Source organism: Octopus bimaculoides, chromosome 3 (assembly GCF_001194135.2).
Source record: "Octopus bimaculoides isolate UCB-OBI-ISO-001 chromosome 3, ASM119413v2, whole genome shotgun sequence".
Classification (NCBI taxonomy): domain Eukaryota; kingdom Metazoa; phylum Mollusca; class Cephalopoda; order Octopoda; family Octopodidae; genus Octopus; species Octopus bimaculoides.
Genome location: NC_068983.1, coordinates 157664435 through 157676810, shown reverse-complemented (window position 1 = coordinate 157676810; position 12376 = coordinate 157664435). Strand labels below are relative to the sequence as shown.

Here is a 12376-nt window from a genome sequence, read left to right as displayed (position 1 = left end):
TAATGTCATTTAATAAATGACTTTACACCCATTTACAAATCAGAAATTACTGAAGAATATGCCAGTATGATAAAGTATTCAATAGCTTAGTCAACATCACTCTATCTGTGGGGTAGTCTCTTCGCCTGATAGAAATAGCAACCATATCTCCCTTAAATCCTATCTACCATCTTAAAAAAGAAAAGCCAAAGTAGACAATGGAGTACAAAGAAGATGGAAAATCATGACTGGAAAGGCTGTGATTGCAGATCTGCTCAATCAAGCTTGAAGCTGAACAACAATCTGCTAGAAATAATTGCTAAATCTTTCTCAAATCACACTCTACTATCATCATCTCCATCATGGTTGGGTTGGATGGTTTGACAGGAGCTGGCAAGCCAGAGGACTGCCCCAAGCTCAACTGAATGTTTTGGCATGGTTTTTATGGCTGGATGCCCTTCCTAATGGCAATCACTTTACAGAGTGAACTGGATGCTTTTACATGACACCAGCGGCATCCTTAAACAAAAGGTAGTCAGATAAAGTGAGTTTCAAAAGATAAGATATCACAGATCTGCTTGAGTAGGCTAAACCGAAATCAACAATTCACAAGAGTATCAGTTTGCATCTCATATTATCTAAGCTACAATGTGAAATGATGATGCAATGTGAAAGAGTGAAGATTAATCTGTTGAGCTCCACATTAAACTACTGCAAAAACAATTTAAAAAGTAGTGAACAAGAGAGAAGTATAAAAGAAGTAATGCAGAATGCATGAATTAAAAATAGAATACAAGGTCATAATATTTAATAAATAACGCAAAAACATGAAAAATTTATGTTGTTTCAGTTAAGTTAAGACGTTTTGAACGAATAAATGCCATTCCATGAGTTCGCAAATGTACTTTAAGGAGATGTTCACTTTCAAACACTTTGTAACATACATTACATTCAAAAGATTGAGCTTGTTCAGTTGCATCATTTTCTATATTACTTAACTGTTGTGGAGAACTTTCTAAAGCATTTTCTGTTTTAAGTTTATTTTTTTTATAAAGCAAACCATGACTGCTCAAAAATTCATTTGTTTGTTTTATTTTATGAATCATAAACAAATGCATCCGAAGTGAATCAACTGCAGTAAAACACAATCCACATTCACTGCACCTGATACCATCACTAACACTTTTGTGCTCTTGTATATGAATTTGAAACAAGTTATGATCTTTAGTGGTAAAGACACATTTAACACAGGAAAAAGTTTCTTCTTGTGTTTTTAATTTCTTTAAGGGCTGGTTATCCACATTAATACCATGTGCTTGCTCTTTAATGTCAGTTTCTGTAGATTGCTTAGCCACATTTGGTTGAAGCGCTATTTTAGAACTATTGCTTTTATTACGAAGCGTTTTATGTTTAGAAATTATATGTTTTTCAAGTTGGATCCGACGTCTGAATACCTTTTCCTTGTTCATTTCTTTACAAACTTGACATGAATAAAAATGTTTTTTCTTTTCATGTGATATTTGTATATGCCTAACTAAGGAGTCATTTGATTTACACACTAAGTTACATAAATGACAAGGGAACATGGCTTTCTTTGAATGGATATTTTTCTGATGTGCTATTAACCAGTTCTCTTGCTTGAAAAGCTCATGACATTCTTTGCATTCAAACACAGTTGGTAACTTTCCTTGACTAGATTCTCCACTACAAAATTCCTCATGCTTGTGGAGATCTTCTTTTGTAAGAAAAGCAGCATTTGTACACATAAGACACATATAAACTCCTGACTGCCGATGTCCTAAAATATGCTGCATGAGACGATTCCAAGATTTATAGGGAGCACTACAGTATTGGCAAAATTTTTGTGTATTTCGAGTTTTTGTAGTAACTGCAGAAGAATCATCAAGTTTATTTTCATGAACCTTTGATGAATGCATTTGCAGTTGACCTTCAGTGGCAAAAAATATTTGACATAAAGAACAATATGCAATACCTTTATCTTTACATTTTTTAGATTTTATATCATCCTTTTCTGTTTTTGCTTCATTTTTGCTATTAATTTTTGACATTTCAATTTTATGGATTGCTTTCTGATGGGTTTGGAGATTATGGGCTGTTTTGCAAACACAGTCACAAAATTCACATCTGTGTTGCATAAAATCAAGATGATGACAATTTCCAAGATGAGACAACAAAAGTGAGCGTCTATCAAATATAACCGAACAAACAGAACATCGGAAAGCATAATCAACACCAACTTTTAAGTCATTTATGTGACCATCAACATGATTCATTAATTGTTGGATATTATGAAAAACTGTATCACACAATGGGCACTTGTAAATTTCCTTCTTTTGTTCTTGTTCAGATAAATGTACACTTTGGTGGTGGTTTTGATAAAAAGATTTGGCTTTAAAAGCCATTGGACAAATTGAACATTTGATAAAAGTCTCACTGTGTATAGAAATAATGTGATCTTTTAATTCTGGACTGTAGCAAAATTTTGCAAAGCACTTAGGACATGTAAGTGGTGCAATACGGGAAAAATGAACACACTTATATTTTAAATGATGCCTGAAAGATACAAGGTTAGGTATTAACTGTCCACATTCTGGACAAACATGTGGTGTTTTTTCATGATGGATACGTCGATGTGCCTTCTGTGCACAATGTCTAGGTAAATAAGTTTGACACAGAGCACAGTAATAGGTAAAAGTACAAGCAGTTTCTGAATGCCCAAAATGGTTAGCTAAAGCACGAGCGGTATGGAACTTGGCACCACATTCAATGCAATCAAAGTTATTGCTATCTTCTGTTGTCTTGCGAACTGGTATTTGTTCAGAGTCTCCTATTTCAAGAATGTCAGTTATACTTTCAGGTAGTGGAACAATGTCAATTTTATCAGGTTTAATAGTAACTGGCTGAGATGGATAATGTGAACGGACATGCTCCAGCACAGAGCACTTATTATAAAAAATAAGCTTCGTTGTACAATTGTCACAGTTATAAGTTATTTGCATGCATTTACGAGTCTTATGAATATGTAAACTTGACTTAAATAAAAAAGTATCGCCGCACTCAGCACATGAATGGTAACTAACAGTTATCTTATCTATTAGAGATTTGGGTAAAGGAGCAGGAAAATATGCTGGAATAAGATTAGTTCTGCTAAATCTTTTCTGTTTTAAATTGTTGGCCAACTGACCTGTACCATCTGACTTCTTAAAGATTACATTATCATTTGGTAACAAAGGTTTTTCTTTTCTAAGAATATTTGGAACTTTTAACTGAAAGCTGTTTGACGATATTGATGCAGTAGTAGGAACAGTTGAACCAGAAGGAAGAGAAACCGGTAAAAATATTGCATAAGGGGATACAGGACTAATTTTCACAGAACCAAGAGGTTGTGCATTGGGAATTGTTGTTGATGAGCCTGATGAATTTGAGTTAATTAACTGAGTAGCATTTGAACTACTAGCATTAAGCAGTTTCCTTATTTCATGAGTTTCACCAACCGAACTGGATGCATTAGAGACTGATTCAGTTTTGCTATCATAAACTTTAGAACTTGCTGACTCATTCAACTCAGAGATGTCTGTGGGCTCTTTTTTAATGTAATTCTCAATTTCAGTAATACTGAGACTTGCATCTTCATTGTGAAATGAAGTAGCAAGATTAGAAGAAGTAATAGGCATGTTGGAAGGTAAAATTATACTACATTCAGTTTCATCGGGTTTTGAAAAATTTGAAGAAATACTATCTAAAAATGAATCACTTGTGATTTTATTATCAAAAGATGGTGAAGCTATTTCTGAAAGGACTCTTTTACTGCTATTTTTATTAATTTTAGTGAAAGAACTCTTATTTTCACCATTCTTTGTTGCTTCTTTTCCAACATTTATATGTAAAGAACTATTGTCTTTTGTAACAGATTTTGGTTTACTATTTCGATTTTTGGTTAAACATTTATTGATTGATTGGTTTTCATCAGGAGAACTCACAGTAAACGTGGATTTAGGAACTACTAATAAATTTTTGGTTTTACCTGAAACAGTTTTCATGCAAACAGTATCTAAAGGATTTGAAGATATGGAAGAGTGACTGGAAGTAAAAACTACTGAAACTAATTGATCAGCTTTAATATAATTAGATGATTTGATTTGAGCATTTTTTTGCTCTGTAAAATCTTCATCTTCCTCAACATGTAATTTTTTTGATAGATTCAACTTCTTCTTCTTTGCAGAAAGTAGTTTATTTTTTTTTAAGCACAGAGATTCTTTTCTTGACTCTTTAACATTTCTCTTTCCATTTTGATTGGCTGAATTAGCATCATTTAATGATGCAGAAAATATGTGCTTTGTCTTGATATTTCTGCGTGGCCTTTTAGAGACATTACTGGATTCAGTCTCAGAAATAGTGGCTCTTGCTGGAGATGAAGTAATGTTTTTATCATCTTGATCAGTTTCAGAGGACTTATTAAGAGAATAAACTGTGTTTGCATTATCTTTATCCGCTTCAATTTTGGAAGTTAATTCAGGAGTATTTGCTTTCTTTTTTATATTTGTCAACACTTCATCTGGAACTTGTTTATCGGCTAAATCATTATTCATAGTAAAACTAGTAATTGGTAATGGAGTTTCATCTGTTTTAGATGTATCAGCAGTAACAAAGCTGGAAGCCTCTTGAGTTGGTGATTTTGAGAGAGTTCTGCCCTCATCAAGCAAATGATCAGAAGTATTTTCTTCTGTTACTTTAGATAATTTATCAGGAGCTAAAACAGGCAAATTTTTTTCATGTACTAAAAATACTTCTCCACCAGTACTTTTTTCAGCAATTTCTTTGCTTTCACTTTCTGGAGGCAATTCTATAAAAGATTTTAAATTTCTTTCAGGAGTTTCTTCCTTACTAGACAAAGTTTGAGAATTAGAAACTCGTTGCAGCTCCTTAAGTGAAGAATCAAAATCGTTCTTGCAATTTGGGGATCTATTTTGCTCAATTGAAGCCTCAGGTAATGCAGACTTTTTAGAACATGCCTCAATATTGTCACTATTAGGAATGGATATTGGTTCTACAAAAGTATTTATCTCAGAAGATTCAAGTTGACAGTCACTACTTAATGACTGATCCTGTTTGTTATGAGATATTTCCTCCTTATTAGATATTTTATCAAAAGTATCACTCATATTGTTAAAAGATTTTATACATTTTTTTGGTAGTAAAGTTATTTTTCCTGCCAATGAATTTAAATTATTTTTAGATCCAAAAGATGAATTATCATCACTGGAAGTGGAATTTTTTTTAGATTGTTCTGAATCAGTAACACAATTTGACGATGGGAAAAAATTGTCATTACTGTCCTGAATTTGTGATGTGTGCAGTAAGTGTTGTGAATCATGTATCGTATCTTTGTTATTGCATTTTTTAAAATCTGGTTGACCAACAGAGAAATTTTTAGTTGTAGAATCAGAGCAATTATGAGAAATAATGTTTGGTTGTGCATCTACTTGAAAGTTTGATAATTTACTTTCAAAACTCTCAGTAGAGACTAATTCCATTTCCTTATTAGACTCCATTTGATGAGAATTCAGGAAACATTCCTTTTGATCAAATTGTTGAGTACAATAAACATTAGATATATTATTCTCTTTTGCCAAGGTATTATCCCCACTTGAAAATTCCTCATTGGTGTATACACATGACTGGTTTTTAGGGAGTTCTTCAGTCGGCAGATCAGCTCTTACAGCAGAAGCACTAGCATTTGCTAATTGCATCAGTGGTGACTCAAGTATTGAAGGGGAATCAGTAGTATCCATTGACTCCATTTTCTTCAAGATATTCATTAATTACAAATCATTTTGGTGCATTCAGATATGAACATGATGTAAGTCTCAGCATCATTCTGTAAGGTAAAAATACAAGAAATAATACCAGTTCAATCTCATAACAAAAAAAAAACAAAAAACTACAAATAACTACTTCATAATCTTACCTACATACAGAATTATCAATGAAACAATAGAACTTGTTCACTACTCCAGAAATCTATTTATGGAGTTTGTAATCATCCATGCTCTTCTGCTCATCCAAATTAATATTCAAGTACATTTGGAAAACCAAATGCTTGTTGCTCCCATGAGCCTTTTATGTACAAATATCTTGATTCATAAGACTACAAACTTTCAGTAAGTATCAATACATGTAAAGTAATCTCAGTCCCTGTAACATACTTCATATACATGTTGAAGGGAATTTCTATAATATCACAAATTACAACATTCCACCAAGCTTAAAAATAAAATGTCAGCATTCTGTCAAGAAAGTAGCTACATGAACAGTGTCATCTTTGAAAAAGTTAAGCTATCCAATAAGGTGTATTAAATAAGACTGGCTGTCTATGGAAACTCCTGTGCACTGATGACCTTATTCTTACAACAGCATCCGTAGATCTGTGGAAGAAATTGCAAACATGGAAGCAAAACCTGGAATTAAAGGACCTTAAAGTAAACTTAGACAAGACTAAAGTTATATCAAATAGAGGAGACATGACACTGATGTTGTCAGGAATGCTCAATAAGTAGAAAAGGAGTAGGTAGAAACTTAATAGTGTGCCCAGTGTAAACAGTAGTTGCACAAGAGTTTTAAGCACAAAGAGCATCCAGGAAATAGATTCTCACAACTGTTCAACAGGCTTTCTGGAAGTAGTCAACAGTTTTTGTTAACAAGGTGATTTAGTTGGCAGTGGAGGTGGGTGCTCTGAAATCATAGTACCCAGGGTAAGGATGAGGGGGGGGGGGGAAGTTCAAAGAGCCTCTACTTTGGAATGAAGAGTAAAGTGTATGATACTTGTGTACAACACAGAAGTGAGACTGGGCCCTGAATGCAGAGGATTTACAATTGTTAGACTATAAATGTTCTATCTAGTGAAAGTGTCTGGGCATCATTGCATTGGTGAGCAGTTCATTAGACACTGAGTACACCATAGTCTTATCTTTTAGAAAATGAAAATAGGCAAGATTAAACAGTTTTTTTGAAACATACCTATATCTTGCTTACCTGAAAGAGGAAAAAGATCAAAGTTCCAACAAACAATTCTGCAATTATTAACATAATGGTCACTAGTGATGAAATCATTGTCATCAATGACAGACAAAGATTTTTAAGAATTACATAGAGACTAGGAGTCATGTTTAAATTAAATTTTGATGGAAATCAAAATACTAGACTTGTGTGTACTGCAAACAATTCCAGTGAAACACGACAGTGGACTTGTCAAATACAGGACTGAAGATATTTACCATCAAAATCACTAACTTGATAAAGCAATGCAAACTAAAACTTGTAGCTAAATTAAAGATCGTATATCATCCTATTCAAGACAAATATTGTCACGCTGCTTTGTATGGCTTCTCTAAGGTAATTTCATGTGGATACTGAAGGGCACTAAAATATCTACATCATCATCATCATCATCATCACTTGTTAAAACTTAAGCAAGAGTCTTTGGTCCTCACTAGTCTGGAAGATATAAGTATAAATTTTGCTTACAATGAAATGTTAGATCTGCAGAAACATCTACGGTACCTTATAGGTGATTAAAACTAGTGAAGTATAAGAAAATTCACTGACGGAATGATAACTATAAAGAGAATGAAAAAAAAGGACAGCATGATATTGGTTTTAGATTTTGGCACAAGGCCAGCAATTTCAAAGAAAGGTGTGATTTAATTACATCAACCCCAGTGCTCAAATGATACTTATTTCATTAACCTCAAAAGAATGAAAGGCAAAGACAACCTCAGTAGTATTTGAACTCAGAACATAAAGATGTATGAAATGCTGCTAAGCATTTTGCCCCGCATGCTGATGCTTCTGGCAGCTTGCTGCCTTACAACATGATATTAATAAGTAATCACTGTAACAGAATCTTTTGTAATCAGGAGAGATATCTTATTTGAGCAAGAATTTAATGTAAGACTGTTGCATAATATCATATACAACACAGAATCCAAACTAGTATTCCAACCAAATGGCAAACTGACCACCTGTGATGTAAAATAGCATTCTGTTGATGGATGCAGACTTATTCAACACAGCAAAACTCATCAATTAAACAATATTCCCATTCAGTGAGCCATACTTATTTACAGCCAGGAGGAATGCAGATTCAAGAATAATTTGTTTAGAATACAATGTATTACCAGTGAAGTGGTATGAGCTATCAATGTTTTGGTAAGTAATCCAACACTTTAAGTTGGTCAACTAAATATCTGTTGTGGCTATGTAAAAAATATGTAAAACAATGATCAGATTGGAGCCTGGTGTAGCCATCCGGTTTCACCAGTCCTCAGTCAAATCGTCCAACCCATGCTAGCATGGAAGGACGTTAAACGATGATGATGATGATGATGATGAATGATACTGAGGAAAATATGTGTTGTTAACAAGCAAGCAGATTCAGTTTTGATTGACTCAAGGTAAAAATGAAAGAGAAATACAGGATAAACTGAACAACATAAGCTGAGGAAGATATATTACATAAAGGTAGGAAATCAATAAACTAATGTTAAAAAGACCAATTGCATATCGGTCATGGTAATAAGTTACGTTATATCAGCCAAACTATACTCTACAAGAATTTGTATTATATATTAAACATATTTATTATTCTTCTATGATAGTTTTGAGATTTCAGGACCATGTATTTTGTATGCAGAAAGAATTTTTTTATAACTCATAAAAGCAGAGCAGTTGCCAATATTACATACAATTTACTTCAACTTGTCATATTGATATTCCATACTCTCTCCCACTCCATACGGATATTTCCCAAACTGCATTTCCACCTTTGCTTATTACTCGCTACATTCACTTCTACTCCAATTTCAGAACATTTGCTACTCTCCTTCAGTATCACCTTGTATCTTGAGATGCTCTGGCATCTAGTCACCACCATTTGCATCTTCTTTCTAGCTACCCCCCCCCCCCAACAACAAATAATGTCGGTAGCCATGTATCTACGATATAGCAAAACACCTGAGCTATCATACTTTTTAGACCCCAACACCTGGCATACAACCACCTCCCCACCCACTTAGTCAAGGGCCTTTTCTTTCTACTGCACTTTCTTATCTTGCAAATTACATGCCAACCACATTTATGCCAGTGGCATGAAAAAAAAGTATTCAGTACACACTGTAAAGTGGCTGGCATCCAACTGTAGAAACAACGCCAAAACCGAACCTTGTGGCTCACCATATCCTGTCAAACTGTCCAACCCATACCAGCATGGAAAACAGATGTCAAGTCTCACAGAAGCAATGATAAGTAACTGAGACTTTTGATGATCTGCTGTGCTTGAGAAGACATGTCAAGCAAAAGTGAAATTGTAGTCGTGACCTGTGCCAATGACATGTAAAAGACACCCAGTACACTCAGTGGAATGGTTGGTATTAGAAAGGGCATCCAGTCATAAAATCCAAGCCAAAACAGATTGACACCCGGTACAGCTCTCCAGCTCCAGTCCACTTTACCCATGGTAGCATGGAAAACAGACACTAAATGATGATGATGATGATGTCCTGGTATTTGGGACAGCATTTAACCATGGATCATGTCATAATTTGTTCAATTTTTTAGCCACTTAAATCTCAAATTCTTTTGATAGTGGAGCTATTGCTAATAGGGTTACTAAGCGAACATCAAAAGAATCATCATTTTAAAGTCCATGTTCTATGCTGGCATGGGTTTGACAAACATAAAGAGAACTGCATATAAAGAATGTTATAAGCACTACCAATAACAAAATTGTACAAAATTTCAAAACACAATACCAAAGAATAAAAATTGCATAGGGACAGCCAAATATGGTTGAATAGAAGCAAGCATATCTGAAGACTAAACTACAACTAGTGCTATCTCAACATTTTTATATTTGAGAAGATAACATAAAATGTAAGATGGAATAGATTTCTGATTTTTACATATTCAACATGTGGTTTGAAAATTGAAAAGAATAATGTATTTGTATTTTATAACTGATTTTATGAGGTCTTAAATATTATATCCTATAGCAAGATTATATAAGGTTATTTGTTAACATGGCTACAAAATAATAATTTCTACTTCATGATCAGTAAAAATACAGTGTAAAAATAAATATTACAATAACACTAACAAAGAATAAAGCAGACAAAAGCCATAAAAAAGACAACTGTGATTCTTCAGAAATATAAAGAATGTATCAAGTTATTTATTTTATGACCTTCAATATTTCATTTTAGTAATGACACACGTCAGACATTATTCAGGAATTGTTCCTAGGTCATCGTCCATTTCAAATTCTTCTCTTAGCCAGCATGTACCTCTTCACACATTTTAAGCTATATCCAAAGGTAGCTTTATTGTTTGCTATATATACACATGCTATTTCAATAGCATCCATTTGGGATAATCTTTTCTATTCCATTTATATGACATATATGTAAATGGTCATTTTAAACTGTCCAATCAATGATTTTTTTTTATGCATATTTATTTAACCATCTAAAATACTTGACCACTTTAGTTCTAATTTTTAACATGTTTAAGAAATCTATTGTTACTATTTCTCTCACTGTATATTTGTATATTATCTTTAATCTTGTTCTATAAATAGATTACTCCTAATCCCTTTATTTCTTTCATTCTCACACTTTTTGCTAAATATTGTTTTCACATTAATATTACATTACATTGGTTTAAATTACTCAGATATTCATAAGGATTCACAAGTATTCTTAATCTTTATTAATGTAAAATTTGTTTTTCACATGAACAAACCTATTTCAGTTTTGCTTGAAGGGCCTAAGTTCTGAAATCAGAAAGTGAAAATGGACATAAGACCCAAGATACTTTAATGTAGCCACACTAAAACTAATACAGATGAGCTAAAAGTATAAGTCAATATTAATAATGCAGAGATAGTAGCAGGATTCTCCATCAGAATTCAATATTATTGTGTTAGTCTTTCATCAAACTACCTTAGGTATATTATTGATCTATCATATTTTTGAGAAAGTCTCCAGTGTTATGTTCCATTGAGTTATTTTGATGAAATAATGAATACTAATCCTAACAAATTGCACTTTTAAGTATCTATTTTCAGTTAAATAGTGCAACAAGTTAACAAAATAATATTGCAATATATTTTCACATTTTATGTGTTAAATGAAATACATCTGTCTCTAATAGCTTGTACTTAGAATAGTTTGTCTGACCAAAAGTCAGTTTGCAGAGGAGTCAGGGCAAATTAAGTCACCTAGAAGTTATATCTAAAAGTTGCATGATGTGTGGAGAATATGAAACCATATGATAAAACTGCATATCCAACAGTATGGCATGTGCCAGACCACATACAATATTACTACAAAACAATGGACGGATTGTAAATTATGCACTACATACATATATTGCCATGATGGAGTTTTCTTTTTTATTTCTCTTTTTTTTATATATATAAATTTCACTTCACGAAATGTTTCTTGTATTTTAATTATTAGGTTTGATTTTTTTTTTTTGGCTACCAGACAACACTAATGAAATGCCAAAGGTGAACTTCATACAAAACTTTAATGAAAATGGTTTCAGAGAATTAGTTGATTATATCAGTATAACATATATATGTAATATATCTGGTTAAGAAACGGAATTGCATATTTTAATTAAATTAATGAGAAATTATAAGAAATAACTTTAATTTTTAGATTTGTTCAGACACATAAAATTCTTTTTTACACGCTAAAAAATACCATAAAGATAATTATCTTAACTGTATTTTAGATGCCAGATCAAAGTTAAGGATGAACTAAATTCAATTTGTAATTTAAAAAATAAAACAAGCAAAAACAAAAAAAAACACTCTGAAGTAGTTGTGAAATTAAAAAAAAAAGTAACAACTACAAAACTAGTTCAACCAGATTAATAGATATCTATAAAACGTAAATTTATTTGAAAAGTTATTACATATATTCATGACAGTAGCTTAACATATTAACATCATCCAGGAAGGAGCAAAGGAGATATTAGTTGCGTTTAACTCTATTTTATGAGAAGCTTTCTCTGCGCCATTAGATATGACAACGATGTGTGTGAGAGAAATATGTGCTTTAATATCCCAAGTACGCAACTTTTAACTAAAATACTCACCATGTCAACTTGAATTTACGGATACATTGGCACAAAGTGGAAAACATATACAAGTTGTAATTAATATATAATAAGCTGATGGAAGAAGTTTTTTTTTCCGTTTTTTTGAGAGATAGATCACAACAGAAGAATGTTGATGTGAGGAATCACGTGACGATGAATGGTAGTATGAAATATACCGTCATTCATTGCGTCGTCGTCGAACTGTTGAGAG

The 12376-nt window shown here is 32.7% G+C and overlaps 1 protein-coding gene across 2 annotated transcripts; it reads right to left on the bottom strand.

The window, feature by feature from the left end:
* Positions 1-758: 758 nt before the first annotated feature.
* On the bottom strand, positions 759-12355 carry LOC106883936 (zinc finger protein 687a). 2 transcript variants are annotated; one of them, XM_052966640.1, is made up of 3 exons: positions 12163-12355; positions 10798-10828; positions 759-5878 (listed from the first exon to the last, which is right to left on the bottom strand). In XM_052966640.1, the coding sequence occupies exon 3, from the start codon at positions 5817-5819 to the stop codon at positions 816-818; it is 5004 nt and encodes a 1667-aa protein (XP_052822600.1). In that variant the 5' UTR covers positions 5820-5878; positions 10798-10828; positions 12163-12355; the 3' UTR covers positions 759-815. The 2 variants fall into 2 exon arrangements, with proteins under 2 accessions (XP_052822600.1, XP_014790569.1); XM_014935083.2 differs by lacking the exon at positions 10798-10828.
* Positions 12356-12376: the final 21 nt, after the last annotated feature.

What these genes read in the sequence shown, in the direction of transcription:
- LOC106883936 (XM_052966640.1), bottom strand. Translation starts at nt 5,819, where the DNA reads ATGAATATCTTGAAGAAAATGGAGTCAATGGATACTACTGATTCCCCT.